Genomic DNA, 21,534 nt, shown 5'->3' on the forward strand with positions numbered 1-21,534 from the left:
GCACACTGGGGGGCGGGGGGGCACTGTTGTTAAATCCACTGTGAACTGACCAGCCATAGTCCCTTTTTCCATCTTGTTCAAGAGGATGATATCAGAGACTTCCATTTGCTTTGCTGGAACAAGGACACATAATGCCTGCCTCATTTTTCTGGTCTACTGGTCTAGAAATGAAGTTAATTGGCTCCAAGTGATTACCATTTGCCCCTCAAGTGTCCACAAGTTATCTTCTTAGAAAAACTTCTAGATCTCGCTCTTAGAGCATCTAACTCCAAGTATCCCCAATCCACATTTTTTGTATCTTTGCATACAGGGAGACTATTTGCCCATCTCCCATCAATTGGTATCACTGCTCTATTCCATCAAATCCAATTTACCAAGTAGTGGGCATAGAGGATTCTTCAGTAACCCGGCATGTAATTCACCTGGGCCTAGAGCAAGGGGCTGCATGCTGGATTGCCAGGAGCTCTGCAGAACAGTGAGGCCGGCCCCACGTCAGAGACTCAATGTCATTGCTCGGGGATCTGGCCCAGGCACGCCCTAGCTCCCCTGGGGATCTCTATGAAATGTGATTCATTAATTCACCTCCCTTGGATTTCAGTTCACTCTTAGTGGTTTTTGCCCTAATCGTTGTATTTCCAAGAGATTTCCCTTTGGGGAAAAGTTAGAGACAAAATAACAGCCTTGCTTTTTGTCACTGGTTAACACAGTGGTTCTCCATCCTGCTGATGCATCAAAAGCAAACCTCGTGCACTGCTGGTGGGAATGCAAGCCGGTGCAGCCACTGTGGAGAACAGTATGGAGGCTCCTCAAGAAGAGAACTACCCTACAATCCAGCAATTGCACTACTAGGCTTTTACTCAAAGAATACAAACACACTAATTCAAAGGGATACATGCACCCTGATGTCTACAGCAGCATTATCTACAATATCCAAGATATGGAAGCAGCCCAAGTATCCATTGACTGAGGAATGGATAAATAAGGGGTTGTGTATATATATGATGGAATATTACCCAGACATAAAAAAAAAATGCCATCTTGCCATTTGCAACAATGTGAATGGAGCTACAGAGTATAATGCTAAGCAAAGTAAGTCGGTCAGAGAAAGACAAAAACCACATAATTTCACTCATATGTGGAATTTCAGAACCAAAACAAACAAAGGGCAAATAGAGAGAGAGACAAACCAAGAAACAGACTCTTAACGATAGAGAACAAACTGATGGCTACCAGAGGGGAGGTGGTTGGGGGGATGGGGGAAAGAGGGGATGGGGATTAAGGAACACACATGCCATGATGAGCCCCATGTGATTAAAATACCTAAAAAACAAAAATAAAAACAACCCAAAGTGCAACCACATGGACACTTGGACCTCGCCCCATACCTCATGAATTGGACCCTCCAGGGGTGAGGCTCAGACCTCTGTATTTTTTTAAAGTTTCATAAGTGATTCTGACAGGCAGCCTGGTTGAGTCCCTCTGTGTAAAGGAGCAGCGGATCCCCTTCTTCCTTCTTTTCCTTAGCAGTTTCAAAAGGCCTTTTTGTGGTTTAAAAGCCTATTTAGGGGCCTATGGTTGGGTTGTTCTGGATTTGGCTTCCTCTCAAGTTCACGCTACATACTGGCCTTCCTTCTCAATTTCGTGCCCGCCTTTCCTTATTCGATATTAGCCTTTATACATCGGGACGTCCAAGAGCTCACGGGGCACCACACTGGTTTCTCCAGGTGCCACCTCTGAGATGCAGTGTAGCTCAGTGGGTTAGTGCGGGGGCTCTTCAGCCAGCCGGCATTCCACACCTGCTTCTGTCCAGCTTGGCAGCCTTGGGCAAATCATGCAGTCCCTCTGTGCCTTAGTTTCATCATCTGTGAAATGGGGATGCTAGTCGTCCTCCCCACATATTTGTTATAAGGAGCACTTGAAATAATACATTGAAGTGGTGAGAATAGTACATGGCATGAAGTACAAGTAAATTATTAGCATTCTTTCCTCATCAAGATTTATCACAAGTGTATGTTTAGAACAAACAGCATTGTCTTTGGGATGGTCCTTGAAAGAGAGTTCTACTTGATCTCATTTCACAGAATAGTCACTGTTTCCCTGGGGCAACCTGGGTGTTTTCTTGTCCCACGCGCTTGAAGTCTAGAACTAACAGTCTGTTCTTAAAAGCGAAGAGCCAAATGTGTGACACGACACCCACCAAAGAACGTTCCTGATATTGGGGTTTGGTTTTTTGTTTTGTTTTGCTTTGTTTTGCCTTCCTGCCCCTGTTTTTCTTTCCTATTTTCACGGATATTATATTTAGAGTATGTACTTTATATATCCTGGTAGGCCATCTTTAAACTTTCTAGAATAAAGCAAGATAAAAAAAAACAAAAAGAAGAAGATACATTTTACGTTTAGTACTGCTGGTTGTGACGTCAGAGCTCCTCTGTAATGAGCATGGTGTGTGTGTGTGTGTGTGTGTGCACGCACGCAGGGGGAGCCCAGGGAGCAAGGAGAGCTGCTAAAGAATGGGGTGCAGTGGGCACCGTATGCCTCACCCGTGATGCTGCCTTCAGGAACAAGACCCAGGGTTTCTAGGTCTTCTGAATGCCCAAGAAATGCTCCAGATGCATTTTCATGTTAGATCTAATTTTCAAGTGTTGCCAACTAATTCAATCAAAAAAAAAAAAATGGTAGCCTGGCTGAAAGGGTCACACAATCTCCAGTTTGTGACTTCTACTCTAGTAAAGTTACTTCCATCTTTTAGGGGAAAAGAAAATCAAGACTCATTTGCTTTTTAAGCACAAATGATTCACGTCATGGCATTTAAAAATGGGGAGACACTTGGTTCCTGGCCGGTCACTGGTCCAAAGGAGAGGGTTATGGGAGCATGGTGGTCTCTGTCGCTGGCGTGCAGAGCTCAGGAGCCACCCAAGCCTCAGGTGGTGGCCTCATATGTCTCCTCCCCCAAATCTGGTCAACTGCCTTTTGTCTAAACCACTTCGGAGGGAAAGCTGCTTTACTCCTGAGGCGGTCTGTACAAACATATTTTTTAAAAAGGACCAACTCCCTCAGAGTACCAGGCATTCCGAACTCACCACAACTGAGTTCTGTCAAATCAGCTGTTGGATGGAATTCAACGATTTCCACTCTCTCCTGGTCCCCTCATTATTGTTTGCTAGACTATAGAAAAATACACATTTTTACAAATTCCATTTGAAGAGTTACTTTGGAAACACTTACTAGCTAACACCAACCTCCTCCCTCACACCCAGAAAATACTGCAGTGCTCTGAGGAGTTCGGCCAGCTACAATGTGTTTATGAATTAGTGGTCTACAAGGGGCCTGCAGACCTGGCCCTCTGGAGGTCCATCACAGCGAAGGGCGGGTATCCCCACTATAAAGAAGTTGTTACCAAACTCTGTACACTTGCTACAGTGCTTTTTAAACAAAACTTCACAGCAACTACCTGAAAGTTGGGTTCAGCTAGAAGGCAGTACCAACTGGAAACCCACAGAACTTTGAAAGGAGAACCCAAGACACAACTCCCTGGCGTCCTCTGCTTAACACGGTCAAGTGGGGGAACTTGTCATGGTGGTTTTCAAAGTTGCTCTACCTCTAAATTCTACAACTCGATTATTATTTTTTTAAAATTTAAATTCAATTAATTAACATATAATGTATTATTGGTTTCAGAGGTAGAGGTCAGTGACTCATTAGTCTTATATTACACCCAGTACTCAACTACATCACGTGCCCTCCTTAATGTGCATCATCCAGTTACAGCTCAATTATTTTAAAATGTGAAGTATTTCAAGCAAGCCTCTTAACCTGGGTTCTTACTCCTAAGGCAGGAGTGGCAAGTTTATTCCAAAGGGCCAGATAGTACATATTCAGGTTTTGTGGGCTCTAGGGTCTCTGTTACAAGTGTTCCACTCTGGGTTGTGGCTCAAAAGCAGCTATAGACAAGACAGAATTGCACCAATACGTCTGTGTTCCAGGAAAACTTTATGTATGCACACTGACACTTGAACTTCATATAATGTTCGTGTGTCACGAAACCTTCTTCTTCAACCATACGAAGAACAGTGTAAAAACCATTCTTAGTTCAAGGGCTGCACAGAAAGAGGCAGGGGGCAGGATTTAGCCTGTGGGCCAGTTCGCCAAGCCCTGCACGAGGGAACAGACTTCAGGGCCTCCGTGAACTTCATAAAATACAAGTACAGGCTGTTGTGAGTATGGAAACATTTTCCTGGAGAGAGTTTACTGTATCGGATTCTTGAAGGGCTGGGATTCTTGATTGCTAAGACCCACGGATTTGGAAGTTTCCCATTGTACAAAGCCTGCTTCTCTCCAAGGCATGATAACTCTGGGGAATCCACATAGAGGAGGAAGCCCTGAGAAGCATGCTCAGGACCTGAAATGTCCCCTTTGGCTTAAGTCCCTCGGACCATGGAGGTCCCCAGTATGGACGTCCCTAATGGCGTATTCAGTGCTAGGCAGGAAGGCTGAAGCGACCCTATGAAAATGATTGGGGGAAGTCCCCTGGACTCAGACTATGTATCTGAAGCTCTTTCCAGAGGGTTCTTTTAAGACCAGGTGAAGCCATCTTTATCAAAGCTTTAACTCTTTATTCCTTTTAGGGAAGGAGGCATTTCTGTGCAGCTCTGAAGGGTGGGTGCTTCTACCTGCTCAAACCCTCCCAGCCTGCCACCCTCCTGGGCCTGCCAAGGTCCAGACGTATGCACACCTTTGGCTGTGACTGTTTGACTCGAAAATTTGGTCACAAATGCATAATGTATACATTTCAGCCAAGAGTCATTTTGAGCCACGTGGTTAGGGATAAGTCCTCATTGTCGGTGTGGGGCACACAGGCGCTCAAGGACATTCGGTGTGGAGTTTATAAATGGCCTGGAGGTGCCTCTAAGTGCCCTGTGAATCTTGGCTCCCTGATGAGGCGGGCAGGATCGTCTACCACTAGCAGTCCCTGGTTCAGGACTGGGACTTGCCAGCTTCCGGTTAATTACACGGATCCTGCAGAGTCCTCAGAGGATGGCAAGGCACAATACCTTTGCTCAGAAGGTGAGCCCACCAACCTCTCAGATCAGAAATCAGAGTAAAGGAGGGTCCATTTCCCCCTCAAATGCTGTAAAGGACTTCTCAAACCATTCCTGAGGCCACAAGGCCTCCATGCTGCTACTAAAGAGAGGGTCAGTGGGGGAAGGAAATACCCCTTCCTGGGGAACCATCCTCAACCTAGGCTGGTCCCCCCTCATACGCCTAGGCTGCCCCGTGCCTCTTTCCTGGGACTCCTCGGAACTAGGGCTAACTAGTGACACACTGGGCATCTGTCTTGTACTTGTAGAGTTCGCACAGTGCTGGGCACACCTGTTTCTGCATGTGGAAACGTCATAAAGCTCACAGATGGAGGCTCTTCCAGGTGCCGGGTACTGCACTAAGTGCTTCACCCACCTAATTCATTCCTGCTCACCGCTCCCCAGGGGGGAAGCGGGCCCTGCCATGGCCCCCACTAGAGAGATTGGGTAGCAGCTTGCCCAAGGCGCAGCCAAGGACTGAATTCAGGTGTTCTGGCCTCAAGGCCCATGTCCTGACATGGGCCATCCTGCCTCCTGCTGAGAGGCATCAGTGTGTTTGTGCAAGAGCCCGGCACAAGCACTCAGTTCACTGGCTTCCACCAATAGTCTTGTTGCTGTGTTACAAACCAACCAACCAACCAGCCAACCCCTGCATTCTTCCCTGTATCCCTCACAGTCCATGAGATCACCATCCCTGCTATGCTTTTTGGGGTCACTTCTTAGACATTAGGAGTGAAGAGGGGCAGAACCCTTCAAAATGTTTTACTATGCCCAACAGCAAGAAATACATTTTGTATATAACCTAGTACACATCCCTTCGTCCCACCAGCCCCAGAAAAGGTTCAGCAAGCTGTACTTTACCTGCATTGCATTCTGTGCTCTAGCCTGATCTTCTTATTCTGTTCTGTTCTATTCTACCTGACCTGACCCGACCCCACCCTCCCCTAGCCTATTCTTCATTATTTTTTTTTTTTCTTCACCTGACTCATTGAATGGATTTTTACAACCCACTGCTGGGGAGATCCTGAAGTAGGGTCACGGGGCGCCCAGTAGGGGTGTGAGGGACTGACAACGCACATAAAGCCCAGTGCGGATATCCAGGAATAAACAGCCTTAGGAGGAGAGAGCGCCCTGCATGCCACGGCTTGCCCAAGGCCTGAGCGCCCGAGCTGGGCTCTGCAGCGAGCTGGCCCCACGTGGCGGGATGTGTAGCAGCAGGACCCACGCCTCCAGCTGAAAGTGGGGGGGCCCACGGCGGCAAAGCTGGCCCCACTCCACCTCTCACCGTGGGGCCCTTTTGCACGTAGCATCTACTTCTCAAAGCCGGGTCATTGTTGACAGCTGTTGGGTTTAGTTAATTCTAGAGATACCTTTTTGGTGCCCAAAGAAGCTTTTCTACCTGGTCCTGGCATAAGCCCTGTTCCTCCACTCACCTATCCCACTCCCCCCCACCACCACAATTTATGAAAATGTTCTAGATAGAAATCAGTTCTCTTGGCCGGGATTTATTATTGCTCTGCCTGCTGGCTTTGAAACGGGAACTGTAAACACTCTAATACATGCCTCTCAAGTCAAGATGAGGTCACCACCTCTCTTACCATTCAACAATTTCAAGTTTCTTAATGCAGGATCTTATCACCCCAAATTCCCGGGCATGAACTGGAATAGCTCTTGTTATAAGTTATAAGAATAACTTAATTCATTAAATGCTTCTATTACCTAGCCTTTTATTGCCCCATTGCATGTGGGGGGCGGGGAGGTAGATGAGAAACTATACCAATAAATGTGTGGCCCTTAGAACCTTGGGCCATAAAAGGTGAGAAGAGATTTCGGAGATGGAGCTAAGAGAGAAATATTCTCTGGAAAAACAATGTAGATCGACAGGATTCACTCATTCACTCACCCCACGCATATATACTGAGTACCTTCTATGTGCCAGGAGTTATGCTGAGCATCCAGCTGCGCATGGAACAGATGAAAATCCCTCCCCTAACAAATTAACCGGAGGTAGCTCATTGTCGGTACTGGGGGATGGACACATAGGGATTCTCTCTACTTCTATACGTGTCTGAAATTTTCCATGGTAAAAATTTAAAAATACCATTCTCAAATCTCTAACACATGATGCTGGGTGAGAGAAGTCACACCCAGAAGAGCCCACACTACATGGCTCCATATATATATATATATGAAACTCTAGAAGAGACAAATCTACTCTCTGGTGACAGAAAGCAGATCAGGGACTGCCTGGGGCATAGGGCACCTGGGAACTGTTTGGGCTAGTGATGTTCTATATATTCACTGTGCTGGTGGTAACGTGGGTTCACCCATTTGTGAAAACGCATCAAAATGCATGCTTTACATGGGCAGATTTTATTCTATGTAAATTTTATTATAATAAAGTTGATTTCAAAGCCCTAAGGCCTCTAAGCCCTGCCCTCATGGGGCTAGAAGACATTTTAGGGATTACCTAAGTCCCTCATGTTACCAGAAGGGAGCAGAGAAATTCAGTGACTTGCTTCGAGTCTCACAGATACAAACAACAGGGACCAGCACCTGTCCAGCGTTTTTCTCTTAGCTCATCGCCTCTGGTACACGGTGAGGGCTCAATTCTGGAATCTCACATTTCAAGGGGACTGTATTCTGAATCATTTACTGGAACACCCACATCCCAGGTGCCCAGGCCCTATAGCCTGAATCTGCCCTGCCTCCCCAGGAGGACCACCAGTTCTGTGGCTTCCAAACACTGGCTGAGATGCCGGGGGGAGGGGAGGAGGAGTCTGGCCAAAGCCCCAAGTCAAGGTCTGCTTTATTTCCCGAGTCATCACAGATGATAAGCCCCGCCACAGGCTTATCTTCCCATCTCTCTACTTCAGGCAAGTATCGTATCTCACTGCCCTGGCCATTCTCGACCTTCTTCCACACCTAGCAGGGCTCACACACCTGAAATACTCTACTGACATTCAAACTCTACGTTCCAAGAAACCCCCTTTGGGGGTGGAGTGGGTCCCAGAAGGAAGAAGCCAGGGTCTGAGTGCTGAAGGCCTCCTCACTCTGAAAAGACTGAGGTACATTGTGGAACCACAATGATGGGCCATGTACCCAATGTGTGTCTGTCAAATCCCAGAATCCTAGAATAACACTTGTGTGTCAAGTTTAGGCCAAGTCCAATTTCATTACCATCCTGTCCCCCCGCCATGAACAGTGGGGGGTAAACAGGGCACCAATCCCCCTGAGGCAGAGCTCTTTCCCAAGAGCTTCTTTTCTCCAGGAGAGCCAGCTGGGCCCCTGGGATTCAAGGTCCTGGCCTTGGAGGCTGGTGTGGGTGGGGACACTGTCAGCATGCATGGTTTCCCTTGGGGCCTGTACCCTTCAAAGAGCAAATACTAGCTGGAGGCCTGGAGGCCTTGAGCCCCTCCACAGGGGAGGTTTGAGTTTCCTTCCGCTTTTACTTCGATGCCCAGTCTCCAGCCTCTGACCGCTGGCCCTCCACTCCAGGCTGCCAGATGCCCCGTTACCCTCCTCTGCAAGAGAGGGGCAGGAGGGCACTGCCTTCTACGAGACCGCAGGTGGGAAGGGGCTCGCGAGGCCCACAGAGGCGCTGCTCGCTGGCCTGTCCGCGGAGGCCTCTCTTCTGCACACCACCTCTCCTCCCTGTCCTCTAACCTCAAGAGGCAAACCCCGAAACTCCCTCCCCAAGTCCTGGATTTGACACTATGCTGGTAGTCTCCTCCTCCTGCCCGAACTCCTCAAACAGTAACATTAAGGGGATGGTAGGGGATTCTTTTCTTCTTCTGTCAACCAATCTTCCCCTCTGTGGCTTCCCAGAGGGCACGAAGTACATGCTCGCTAAATTCCTGCTGAAAATCGCGCATTTGAAGCCTGCCTTCCCCCCGCCCCCATCCCTTCCCCAGTGGTAGCTGTCTCTCCCTAACGCTTTCTGGCTTTCTCTGCCAAGATCCAGCTCCTCTGGAGAACCTTCCCCCCTTCAGTCACACATAGCCCTGTAGGTCCCATGCTCCCTGGTAGGTTGTGTGTTTCCTCCCGTGCCAGTGGAGAGGGGAGGAGATTAAATTCAATATATGCTAGTGTGATGAACCCACGAAGGCAAATCCCAACCTAACAGCTGTGAAGTCATAAATGAAAACTTGGGAACTTATAGACATGCCCAGCCCAGCCCAGGGCTCCAATTCCTCCCCTGGGGTGATGGGTGGGGGCACCAATGTGATGTGTAGGTCGAGCCATAGGAATACTCCTGCAGACACAGTTCTCAGACCCGAGAGATCCCTCTTGCAGAGTTAAAGACACCCTGCCGAGTCTGTTTAGTTTAGAAATCCTTGGGAGCCTGACGTGCTCACAAGGCCACGGCCATGGGGTCTCAGGGTCCTGACAGACTGCCGCGGCTTTAGGGCTGGGTGGCACGGCTGTGCTCAGCAACAAGCCCAACAAGAAAGAAGGCAGGAGGGGTAAGGCGCTGGCCAGCTCACACAATAAAAGGGGGCCAGACCCTGGGGGGAAATTTGGGGTTCCCCAAAGGACATTAGAATGGCTAGGGGTGAGTCTCTTGGCTCCCTGTGTGCTGCCCACCCCCCAGCCCATCCCAGACCAGGGGCAGAGCCAGAATTAAACCCCAGAAGTTTCTCGGCCAGGCCTCAGATGCCCCTCTGCCCTGTGATGGCAGCGTCCCTGACCACATGGTGTCATCCCTCACCTGAACCCCTGGCCTCTCCGGGAACCGTGCCAGGTCCAGGTCCAGGTCCAGCCCCCTTGGTGAGACCCCCAGGGTTTCCAGCACTGTCAGCATCAGCACCGTGCCGGCACTTGCTACAGCCCAAGGACTGTGCTGCCCGCCTCACACAATTTGCTTTGCACGCCCCCTCGCCCTTCAGCATAGTCGGTATTACTATCCCCATGCTCTGGATCGGCAGCCTGAGGCTCGGAGAGATGAGACGACTCTCCTAAGATCCTGCAGCCCTAATGGGGACCTGGCTACACCGGATTCCGCAGCCTGGCCTCCAACACCGCACGGCCTCCTGCCTTCCTTAGCTCTTGGTTCCTCATCTTGGGATGAGAGGGAGAAGGAGGGGCTTTATCAGGCTTGGGGGGGCGGTGTGAATGGAGAGAGGAACTAAAACTCCTAGAGAGCCACAGCTTTGTCTAATCCTGTGAATAATTTTATGAATGGCTATTTTTAATCCCCACGTTACGGATAAGGAGGTGGGGCTCAAGGAGGCCAGAGGTCTGGGGGAAGTGAATTCCCAGGCTTCCATGGCTATCTGTGACAGCACTTTTATCCCAACGCAAGCCTCCCTGTGCTCAGAGCCGGCACTGGTCCGCTGTGCCGTGTCACTACCTGGGCAAACAGCCAGAAGCAGGCTCCTGGACATCTCCCATGCCCCCCGGGCCCGGACCAGTGTCCTGGCTCTTTGTGGGACCTTGCAGCCTCTTGGAGGCTCAGGGCTCTCACTCTGGCACGGACACAGTCCAGGGGACTGTCCTAACTGGCGTCTGTAGGAACTGGCTGGCCCCGTTCCTGTTCTGCCAGGTGGAGGACAGCCTTGAACGGTCTTCATGGTGCACACTATCAGGTGGTCCTCATGCAGGGGGGCTAGCTTTAGGGCAGGGCTCCTCCCTCAGGTTGTGAAGTCGGTGAGGTTGTGAGGGTCTCAAGCCCACTTCCCAGTTTTCTCTCAGCACAGCCCGCTCATGCAGGAGCATGCAGGAAGGGCCTCCCTTGAGGGTCCCGCCATGCAGTGTGGATGGCTGGATGGAAACGGATCATGAGGTTGGAAGGGCCTCCATGTCAGCGGGCCTGAGGGCTCACCTACCTGGACAGACTCCCCATTCTGGAGGCCTTACCTTAAAGAGGGGCATTCACACTGAAGCAAACTTGAAAAGAGAGAACACGTACACAAAGAGAAGTTTACTTGGCCGGCATTTCCCCTCATTGCCCTTGGCTTTCACTGAGGAGAGCTAGGTTTCTGGGGAGGCAGAGCTCTCCCCCCTCTGCTGACTTCCCCCGATGCCAGTACCGGAGCCCTGGCAGCCATCGTCTCAGAGCCCAGTGCTTTTTGGGCAAAGGAGGGACACGCGGGAGAGAAGCCCGGAGCCCGGAGTGCCTCCAAGACCCGCACGGTCAGATGCTACTGTCCGAGCACACCAAACACATCACTTCTGCCCACTACGGCCCCCCGAGGCGGCGAGCCCACTAGGAACGCAAAAGCAGACCGTGCTACATTTACGGGCTCCTGGGTGATGCCGCCACCTCGGAACGGAATCCCCAGTGGGACGCGCAAACGGATTCTACGCTGGGAGATTTTCCCCAGCACCAGAGGTCTGGGCTCCCGCCTCACTGGCTTCTCGGTTCCCCCACCCGCCCGCTGCCGGGGGTGGGGTGGGGGGCCTGCCACCCACCCTGTGCACCCCTGCTCTGACGCGGGCCTCCTCCAGATGCAGGTGAGCACACGATGGCACAAAGTCTTTGGTCTGGCGTTGATGGCACATCGCTTGCGCAAAGTCGGAATCCGTGGGTGGTGAGGGGGCCGACAGGAGGAATATAAAAGGGAAAGGGAAGGAGGGAGAGTATACAAGAATGCTGGCGGGATGAATGAGAGGAAATCTCCCCACTGAAGCAGGGGCCACTGCAAAATGTTCTGCAGTGGGGGTGATGCAAAGGGGGCGTAAACGCAAAGGCGGGCCACCCGGTCGGGCTGACAGCTGGTGAGGCAGGGCAGGGGTTAGTCAGGGAGGCTCAGGCGCCAGGGAGCAGAAATCTCAGCCTAGCAAACATCTCAAGAAGGTAAAGGCCTGGAGGGAAGAGCAGCCACTCAAGGTACACCAGGGAACTGGACCAGAGGCCAGAAGCCAGAGGCCAACTACAAATCTGGACAATCTTGCTGGTCAGATCTTCGGAGGGGCGAGGCTTCCTACAGAGAAGATGGAAACCAGGCCCGGGAACTTGCCGTATCATCAGCCCCTGTGGGGGTGATCGAGGCACCCCAGGCTTCAGCTGAGCCAGCCTGGGCAGCATGCAGGTGGGCTTGCTTTCCCACCGCAGGCTCTGCTGTGGAGGAGCTCCAACCATGCCGCAGGACTGGGAAGAGTCAGGAGCTCCAGAAACTATAGCACTATGTCTGGGCTCTTCTTAAGCCTGGACTGGATAACATGACTTCGCCCAGCCTCACCTCCAGCACCTCCCACCAGACAAAACCAATTCCCTCCTGAATCAGACAGGCAGGACCCTGCCCAAGTCCTTAGATTCGGTATGTCCAGCTAATTCAGTGGGGTCGTCGCTCTCCAGCTGTTTTCTCGGGCGGGGGGGTGGCATTTTGGTGTGATGTCAACAGGACACAGGTAGGGAGCAAATGGAGCGAGCCCAAGATGAAGGAGCTCCAGAGTTCCCTCAGGGCCCCAGGTCTTTGACTGAATGCCCTGGGGATTTTTAGCACGATGAGACTGGGGGCGGGGGTGGTCTGTGCATCTGGTTCCACTGCCTTCTAAAGCACACGCCCCATGTCTTCTTGAGCCCACCCCCAAATCGCAAGGCTGGTGATGTTGCTCACATACTTGTCCTCTCCTTTCTCAAGGAGTCTGTCCCTAAGATCCAAGAACCTCCCCCTATCCCTGGTGGCTTACAACCCACTATCCTGTCCACATCTTCCCAATGCCAGGCTCCAAACCCGCTTTCCTTCCTCCCTCTGTCAAAACCTTTTCTTCCCAGCTTGCCTCAAAAGGCATCTGATGTTCCCTAAAACTATGGGATACCTTCAGCCCAAGGACAGCCTGTCTTGTGATGGAACCCTTGCCCTGTAAACAGGGGACAACTTCTGGGGGATATACTTTAGCCCCCCGTGTCTCTCCAGTGACCTCTCATGGGTTGTACCTGTTCTGCCTGTGGGTACCTGGCCCTGTGTATGAAGTGTAGCCATCCCCACTGCTGGTATCCGAGACAGTGGGTACTCGTACCCCAGGGTTAATCCTGAGTTAGTAAGAGGTGGGTGGTGGTTTATAAAAACCTTGCATGAGTTCCACAGGGGTCCTGTGAGGCTTTCAGTATGTTCTTCACTGTGGTGGGCTTTAATTCAACTTAAAATTTATTTCTGCCGTATACAAGCCCATGGAGGATGCAAGATGGTACCATCCACATTCTTCAGAAAAGAGCTTTCAACTTAGGGACAGACTTGGGACATCTTTCCCACCTGATAATGAGATGTAGACTGGTCTTTTCTTTCCCATTTTGATACTTCTCCAGAGAGAAATCTCAAGGATATAAATGCGGTCAGATACTTAAATAACTTGAACACAACTTTAAAGACCTGTAGCTGAGAACTGTGTAAGGATCAACAGTATTCGGCTCGAAATGTGCCTAGAAACGTCTCTTGCAAGATGCAAGTTTCCCTTCTTATCCTTCCTTCAGATGTTCCAACTCTCTCTTCCAAATGGAATTCAAACCAGCCGGATAAATGCCCTTCCCCCGGCCCCCAACAGTGTCCAGGATAACTCTGGAGGTCTGTGGGGTCGAGTAGGAACATGCACAGAAGGTGATGTGTGAAGCAAGGATGAACTCAGTCTTTGGGAATGCGGATTCAGGTGGACATCATTGGGAGCTCCTGGATGGCCCCTGTCCTTACTCTTTGCCATCCTCCCAGGGGATGGGTACACCCCAGGAAGCCTAGAGCCCCTGAGCAAAGCAAGCAAGCAGAGTCCTGCCCTCTGGTTCCAGGCTGGGGGCTTGCAAGAGGCCCAAGGGAGGGAAGCATGGGTCCCTTGTGACTCTGGGTGGAGATGGAGTCCCACCTGGCCCCCAGGTGAGTTTGACCCCCTCATGCAGGGATGTACTTCTACTGCTGGTTCCCCGGGCACCCACCCTGGTCCACAGGAGCACCTGCACTCCCAGCTAGCCATCCCTGTCTGTCCCAGCCGGCTGAGGCCTGCCCACTGCCCACCAATGGATTGGGTCACGGGTTGGCTTCCTGGGTCTTTCTTTTCTCTTTCCTCCCTTCCTCCATGTCTGGCTCCTTCTCCATCCCGCAGGCCCACAGAAACCTCACACTAGTTCTTCACGCCCTTCTCTCACTCTGGGGAAGCCAGCTACAGCTCAAAAGGTCACTTCTCTTAGGTTTGCCCTTTCATTGGCTCAGAGTTCAGACATAGCATGGCAGCCCGGTGAGGAATCCCTGGTATTGCTAGGCCTTGGGGAAGGGCTTCTAGAGACAGGAGCTTCACGGGGCCCCTGAAATCTCAGAGCACTCTCCTCTGCTGGATTTGAGTATTGTTCTGCCATCTGTTTACCCCAAAGAGAGACTCTTCTCCATGAATCTATACTTTAAAACTTCTTTGGGCCTTTTATTGTCAAGATCTTCTCTAACTCCCTGCTTCCCTGTGGCTTCTCAGCACACCCCAGACCCACTCTCCCCCCTTCACACCCCCAGGCTTGCCCTGTCCTCTGGCCCCATGCCCGCAGGAGGGGCTGCCCCTCTAGTCCAGCCCAGCCCTCTGCAAGCCTAGCTTTGAGTCATGTAAGTCATTTTGCAGACCTCCACTGGCTGATTGGTCCCGTTGGTCGGGCCTGGATTTGCTACTTAGCCCTACTTCCCACTTTGCTTTGGGTTAATTACCTTAGACTAAACCCACACTAACATTGGACCCTCATATCTGAGTCTTTAGTTTTCCCCTCCTTCCCCACCTGACCTCTGGTTTCCTACTTCGCCTCACTTTTTCCAGGACACGGTTAAACTTGTCCTTGAAGACTACTCACAGAGACCCTCCAGGTGAAGGGGTGGGGGCAGCCTTGGAGTAGGCCGTCATGTGCAGTGCGCCCTGCCCAGAGCCGCAGCAGGCCCCAGAGCCGAGGGGGAGACAGACGGGCAGGGGCGGAGGTGATGTTACCAAAGAGAGAAGGTGAACCTAAATCTAGCCTGTGCCAAGCTGTGTGCCAGCCAGCAAAACTCATCAAAACCGAAGGAGGAAGCAAATGAGGAACGGTGACCCGACCAAGCATCCAGGGCCAGTCAATCTTCCAAGTTCTAATCTGGCCGAGGTGTGCACCACGCCTTCAGCTGAGAGTTGCCTCCTCCTTGGGACATTTCTGAGAATCCCAGCACTATCTGTAATCGCTCCCCAGAAAACCTCCTGGAATAGAATGGAATTCCTCATGGATGATTCACAAAGTAGGGGAGGGTCTTTCCTGTACTTGGAAGTGAGGGAGGACCGCCTGACAGAAAGTGGGGTGGCTGAGGGTTGACTGGATGACTTCGGGTTTTTTTCCCGCCCAGGATCCCAGCCCCACCGCTCTGGGGCTCCTGCCCTGTAATTTCCTCATGTTACATATTCCCTGTGCTCCCAGTGGACTAGCCCAGCTGGCGCCCCAATTTTCAGTCTGGATGATTGCCTCATCAGGCGACACGCCAACAGACTTAAGATACGCCCCCTGAACAGGCAGGCACACACACTTGAAGGACGGCACTGCCAACCCTCTGGCCTCCAGCAGGAGGTCACGGCCAGCACATGGCCTCTGCCCTCTGATTCCTCTTTCCAGCCGCCGAGCTTCAACAACACTTTACTGCAGCCCCCGGGGACAGGCATCACCGCCACGGGGCTGAGAAGCTGCACGGAGGTGTGGGCTGGGGCTGGAGAGGGCTCGGCAGGGACGGCGCAGCCGAGCAGGTGCGGGAGCTCTCCACAGACCGCCTCTCACAGGCTCGGTCCCCAGGCTCAGCGCAGCACGGCCCTCCCCGGGTGTTGGGTCCCGGGCCTTACCTTCACACTCTGCGCTAGGGCCACATCCTGACTCTGACTGTGGCTCTTACTGAGTGGGTTTCTTTAAGTTGACTCAGTTATAAAGCAGACCTGTTTATTTATAAAGAGACCGTGTATCTCTACCGTATGCAGAATGTGGCATTTGTGAAAGCCATAGATGGATCTCTGTTAAAATCAAAAAGTCTTCTTCTGTGTCCCATGTAAACCACCATCTTGGATACGGCTCTAGGTTACGTATTTTTGACAGTAAACTCTTAGGGCCTTGGAAGGCTCTTTCGGCGGTGGGCGGGGGGCGGGGGATGCTGGCTACCACTTGCCTTTGTCATTTGGGCTGTGAGAGTGCCCCAGACCACTCTGTCTACGCGCCCAGGCCCGACCCACAGTGTGGAATGAGCTCTGGGCCCTACTTACAATTCGAGGTTTGAAGGGCGGCTTGATCTTCTTCTGCTCCAGGAGTACCCAGTCGATCTCCTTGAAGAACGGGTGCTGCTTGATGGCGTCCTCACCATTCTGGGCCGCCACACAGCCCAGGCGCTTGTGCGGATTCTTGGTCATGAACTGTGGGAAGGAGGACAGGACGGAATTAGTGACAAAGACCTGGCAGGGACACGCTTCGAATAAAAGATGGAAGCCAGCCAGGGCAAGGTCTTCAGCACCCTCTCCCAAGCCTGTTTCCTGCACTTCTGGGGGGTCTGCCCCCCAGGGTCCTCTTTTAATCTTGTCTAGAACTTACTATGTGTCAGCACCATTCTAAACATAGCAAACATTAACTCATTTCATCCAAATGCGAGCCTCTGAGGTCTATTATTGTCCCTATTTTATAAGTGAGGTAGTTGAGGCACAGAGAGGTTAATTAACTCGGCCAAGGTCAAACAGCCAACAAAGTACCATGCTGGGAGTAGGAGCTTGGGCTGTTACTAACTCCCTGATTCTCTTCAGATTCTCGAGTCTTCTCATCAGAGAGACTAGGGTCTGATAAATTCATTTACACTGAGGTCCTTGCTGAGGGAAGGAAAGAGGAACAGATATTCATGCTAAGGTAAATTATCAAAGGCACCTCCTGCACTTCTCCTTTTCCTGGCCCCGGGGCCCTCTTTTTTTTTTTTAAATTTGAATTTGTAATCTCTAGCATACAATACCCATGTAGATCAACTGATAAAAAAAAAAAACAAGAAAAGGAAAAGCTTATGGTTTCTCAATGTTTGTCTGTAAAAACCACATTGATATGTTTTATATTTGTTGGCTGACGTCTTGGGAGAAGAACCTCTGGCTTGGGGGCAGCTTCCCGAGATGTAAAAATCTGTATTTTTATCCGTAGCCCTCATATTTCCCCACACACCGAGATGAGCTTATTCCTATTAAGTGAGTCAGTTCTGATGGCAACTAATCTGAGTAGATGTGTACCAAATAACCTTGAAAAAAAAAAATCCACTGATAGGTGGAAATATTTCTGATAGCCACCCAAAATAGAGGCAGGGGTGTGTGTGTGCGCGCGCGTTTGTGCTAGAGACAAGAGTTACATTTCACAGGGTGAAGGCTGAGCGTCTGTATTTAAATGAAGAAATTTAAGAGGACCAACCATAATCCAAAGGAAGAACTCTATATTGACACTTTCAGGCTTCATTAGCAAGGGAGATTTTCTTGGGCAGGGAGCGTCTCCTACTGACACTTGCCTGGTGCTCCTGAAGCCAAAGCACGTGGACACACCGCTGGGAGAGCGACAGGTAAGAGAGTGAAGGGGTGGTGGGCAGATCCAAGGTAGAATGGTACCAACGCACACTTCACCTTCGTAAATCTAAAAGTCAGCAGAGGCTACCCTGCTTCAACACTCTTGATTCCTACTGCCCGCAGGATAAAGTCCATAGACTTTGGCACACAGAAACTTCTCAGTCTGAACCCAGTCTACCTTGGCTGGCCTTTAGTATGCTTTATTCCCCTGGCTGAATGCCCCTGTCCAGTCCCTACGTACCCTCTAAGAACCAGTCAAAATGCTGCCTCCTCTGTGAAGCCTCCCCAGATTCCCTGCTGTGTAGGTACCTGGGACCTCATGTTTCTTGTTTATTTAAATTATAATTTGCCTAAACTTCTCTTTCCCTTGTGAGCTCTAGGATATAGGAATCAGTCCTATCTTCTCAGTACCTGGTTCAGTGCCTGGCTTCTATTATGCACTCAGAACATTTAAATGACTCAGTGCGGGGCTGAATGCTGGGCCTCAGAGCACAGTGCTGAGGAAGGAAGGCACTAAGACCAGCACTTACTGTTGCACAGGTTGGGCACTGCATAACTCTATGATGTAAATGACCTTCTCTAGGGTTCTGCGCCACTTTCGTGGTTGTACAGAGTTCTGCACCACTTTCATGTAGGTAGCAGCCCTCAGAGACACAGCTCAGTGGCCAGAGTCATGGAAAACCTGGCCTGGCCCGAGAATCAAGGGACAATGTGAGGAAGTAAAATGTTCCAAGGCCAAGGGAGTAAAGACTCTTCCTTACTTCCTTAGCTCTTCCTGCCCTTCCACTTCTGGGAGAGGAAGTATCAGGGCTACTGATAAACATACAGGTTTTAACATCTCAGGAAGCTGCTCCTGAGTCAGAAGCTCTTCTCGCAGGGAAGATGCCTTCTCCCAGAGACTTTGCCCTCACCAACCAGCCGACACAGGCATGATCTCTAGCTTCTGAATCTCTGTAGGTCGAAGTTTCTCAACCTCTGTGCTAATGACATTTTGCACTGGATACTTTGTTGTGGGAATTGTCCTGGGCATTGTAGGATGTTTAGCAATGTCCCTGGGCTCCACCCACTAGATGCCAGCAGCAACCCCCCTCCCAGTTGTGATGGCGAAAGCATCTCCAGACATTGCCAAATACCTCCTGGGGCAGGGGTGGGAGGGCAAAAAATCACACCTTGTTGAGAAACACTGCTCTGGGTCATCCAAAAATGAAAGGGCCTCGCTGGGGTGCTGGCAGGGGGCTTATCGGTTTGTGGGGCTGGCGTTCAGGGCCCCGGGCAAGCGAGCAGCTCTGCTACGCTGGTGTTCTGGCCCCTTCGGGTGCTGCCTGCGGGTTTCTCCTTAGCCGGCACCTGACACAGCACCTCGTGCATACTTGATGCTCACTGCTTTGCACGGGATGAGTGAATATACATTCTCTATTTGCTTCTCAGCTGTGACTATGTGTGGATGTATTTTTTTATTTATTTTTGCCTGCTGGACGATGGCTATTATACTCGCCAATGCTTACTTGGCACGACGCGTGATGCCCCACACATGGGAAACCCTCAAAAAACAGCCGGTCATTGAATTATTGATGGGGAGGGGGAGGGAGACAAAGGGAAATGGATGAGGTGAGGGAAAGAAGGAAGGGGAAGAAAGCAAGAGCCGCAGGAGAGAACAGCATGCTCTGATGTGGCACTTTCCAGAATGATGTGGCACCGACAGAATGATGTGAGGTCTTTTTGCCATTTTCCTATGATGATCGATGTTACTTATTTACGGTAAATGATACTGGTTTTCTGTTTATGACAGTGATATAAAATTTCTTGGTAAAAAACCTAGAATTAGGTAAATATCGGTAGTTGACTGAAGGGAACAAGTAAATCACAGTTGAGAAGGTACTTGGATACAGAAAACCTGGTGAATGTGATGTGCCAGGTACTGAACTCTGCCGCACTCTAATGGGCGACAGAAGCCAGGACTGGAAGTCAAAGTTCTTAGGCTGTCGTCACCTCAGTCCTGCCTCAACCCAGCAGGTCAACTGCTCTGCTTACCTTTCCTGCACCCCGCCTTCCACAGCTTTCCAAGGCGGACGGGGAACTTCACTTACTTGCCCTCATCTGAGTGGCTTACGTCGCAGAAACAGCCGTGCTGGGCAAGTGCTAAGCATCTCATATGTGTGGGATTATCTGCAGGGCTGGGGACCATCTCTCTATCGTGTCTGAATCCAGCACGGCTGCACAGGTCTTGAGCGGGCACTTCTTTTCTCATCAGCTCTTCAGCCACAGAGATGCTGTCATGGACACAGTTGCGCAGTGACCACCTCCCTCCTGCCCATCACAGGCTCCAGTGGAAGGATATAGGCGTGGGTGGCAGGGGAGGAGGCAGGGTCCAAGGCCCGGCGTACATGTGGCAGAAATGACGCCGGCACAGTCTGGGTTGGTTGTGTTCCCTGTGGAACTCAGGAGCACGCAGACACGTGCAGAGCTCCCTCTCAGGAGACACAAACGTGTCCCAGTCCCGCAGAAAGCAATTTGTGCCTCAACTCCCCGCTGTGACAGCCTGCAAGGCCTCTCATTCGGCAGCAGAGGTGGGACGGCAGAGAGGAGGGGAGGAAGGGAGAGAGGAGTCCTCAGGAACCAGGAAGGGATGACAGGGACAGAGGGCGAAGAGGGCGAAGAGGGCGAAGAGGGCGAGAGGTCAGGGGAGCAGCGGCATGGGGGAGGGCAAGGACTCACAGCTTTCAGGATGCTGACAGCCTCCTTGCTGAGCCAGACCGGGTAGAGCACGTCATCGTGGAGGATGGACTCGAATAGGTCGTCCTCATTGTCGGCCTCGAAGGGGGGCTGCCCAGCCATCATCTCGTACATCAGCACCCCCAGGGCCCACCAGTCCACGGAGGGGCCGTACTCCAACTCCTGCAGGATCTGTTGGGGAAGCGGGCAAGGTCAGGGACTGCCACGGACACCTGCCCACAGCCTCCGTGTGCTGTGGGAACTGCATCTTCATTTCCAGCTTGCTCCTCGGCACAGCGGAGCCCTGGCTCATATAACTGAGGTTTGGAAATCAGCAAATTGAGGGAAAACCGAGTTTGGGAGGCACTATGCTGGGGCCTAACTATCAACTGTCCAAAGTCAACACCCACAGTCTGCCCTCCCGTGGGAATAAATCGCTATCTCTTTGTTTCAGCAGATGAAGTTCCTGACTTGCACTTAGGACCATATAAAAATACATGCGTGTTTTTGACACGAAAATCGGGGTCAGAGGAGCAAGACGCAGGCTAAGAGAGACACGAGCAAGCTGTAAGTGACTGAGAGCAAACGAGGACCATCTCACACTGAGTGGGAAGGTGAGCAGAATCTCAGTCTTCTTTAAATTGTGACAATGTTGAATTTGCCTGAGCCCTATGTTTTTGGAAAAGAAACTATAGTTAATAAATCTCCCCATCCTTTTGTGTTCTAACCACAAAGGATGCCTATGCTTTTGGATATTCCAGGAAAAGACCCACCTCCAATGTTCATCACGACTCCCACAAAACTCGTTGATGAATCCCTTGTGTACCTGCCTCCATAAGGCTCAGGCCCCTTCATTTTTTCTCACTCTTGAGCAGAACCTTCTCCCTAGTGCGATAGCCCCAGTTAAGTCATCTCCTTGACTATCCAGTGTGCTTTGTCTTTGTCACAGGTCATTTTTCTTACCTACACTCTCAGTCTCTCTTGCTTCTTTTCTTCTCACCGAAGGAGAAGTCAAATTCATTTATGCTAAATGTATGTGCGACACATGGCTGCAGGATACTCTGTTGCCATCAGCTTCCTGCACAATGATGTGTGGGGACCGCAGTTTTACGAACTGAGTCCTAATTTCAATGTCTGGGAGGAATGCTACCTAAAGAAGCTGCAGAACCTTCTGAAAAGCCAGTAATGGCCCCCAATCCTATTTTTCTGGAGCCCTGGCCATGTGTTACAGTGGCTGAGACAGAAGACTGACCAGGGT

At 51.0% G+C, this 21,534-nt stretch overlaps 1 protein-coding gene across 2 annotated transcripts in view; it reads right to left on the minus strand.

Annotated features, from left to right (window-relative positions):
- The window catches only part of PRKCE (protein kinase C epsilon), a 489,104-nt gene that overhangs the window by 10,920 nt on the left and 456,650 nt on the right, over positions 1-21,534 (minus strand). For both annotated transcript variants that reach the window (XM_045885068.3, XM_045885067.3), the window contains 2 exons: positions 20,280-20,468; positions 16,248-16,394 (listed from right to left, as the gene is read on the minus strand). In XM_045885068.3, the coding sequence (XP_045741024.1) occupies positions 16,248-16,394; positions 20,280-20,468 (336 nt within the window). The remainder of the gene's footprint in view (positions 1-16,247; positions 16,395-20,279; positions 20,469-21,534) is intronic.

Source organism: Mirounga angustirostris, unplaced genomic scaffold (assembly GCF_029215605.1).
Source record: "Mirounga angustirostris isolate CCGP_5_RB_7025 unplaced genomic scaffold, mMirAng1.0.hap1 SCAF_10, whole genome shotgun sequence".
Classification (NCBI taxonomy): domain Eukaryota; kingdom Metazoa; phylum Chordata; class Mammalia; order Carnivora; family Phocidae; genus Mirounga; species Mirounga angustirostris.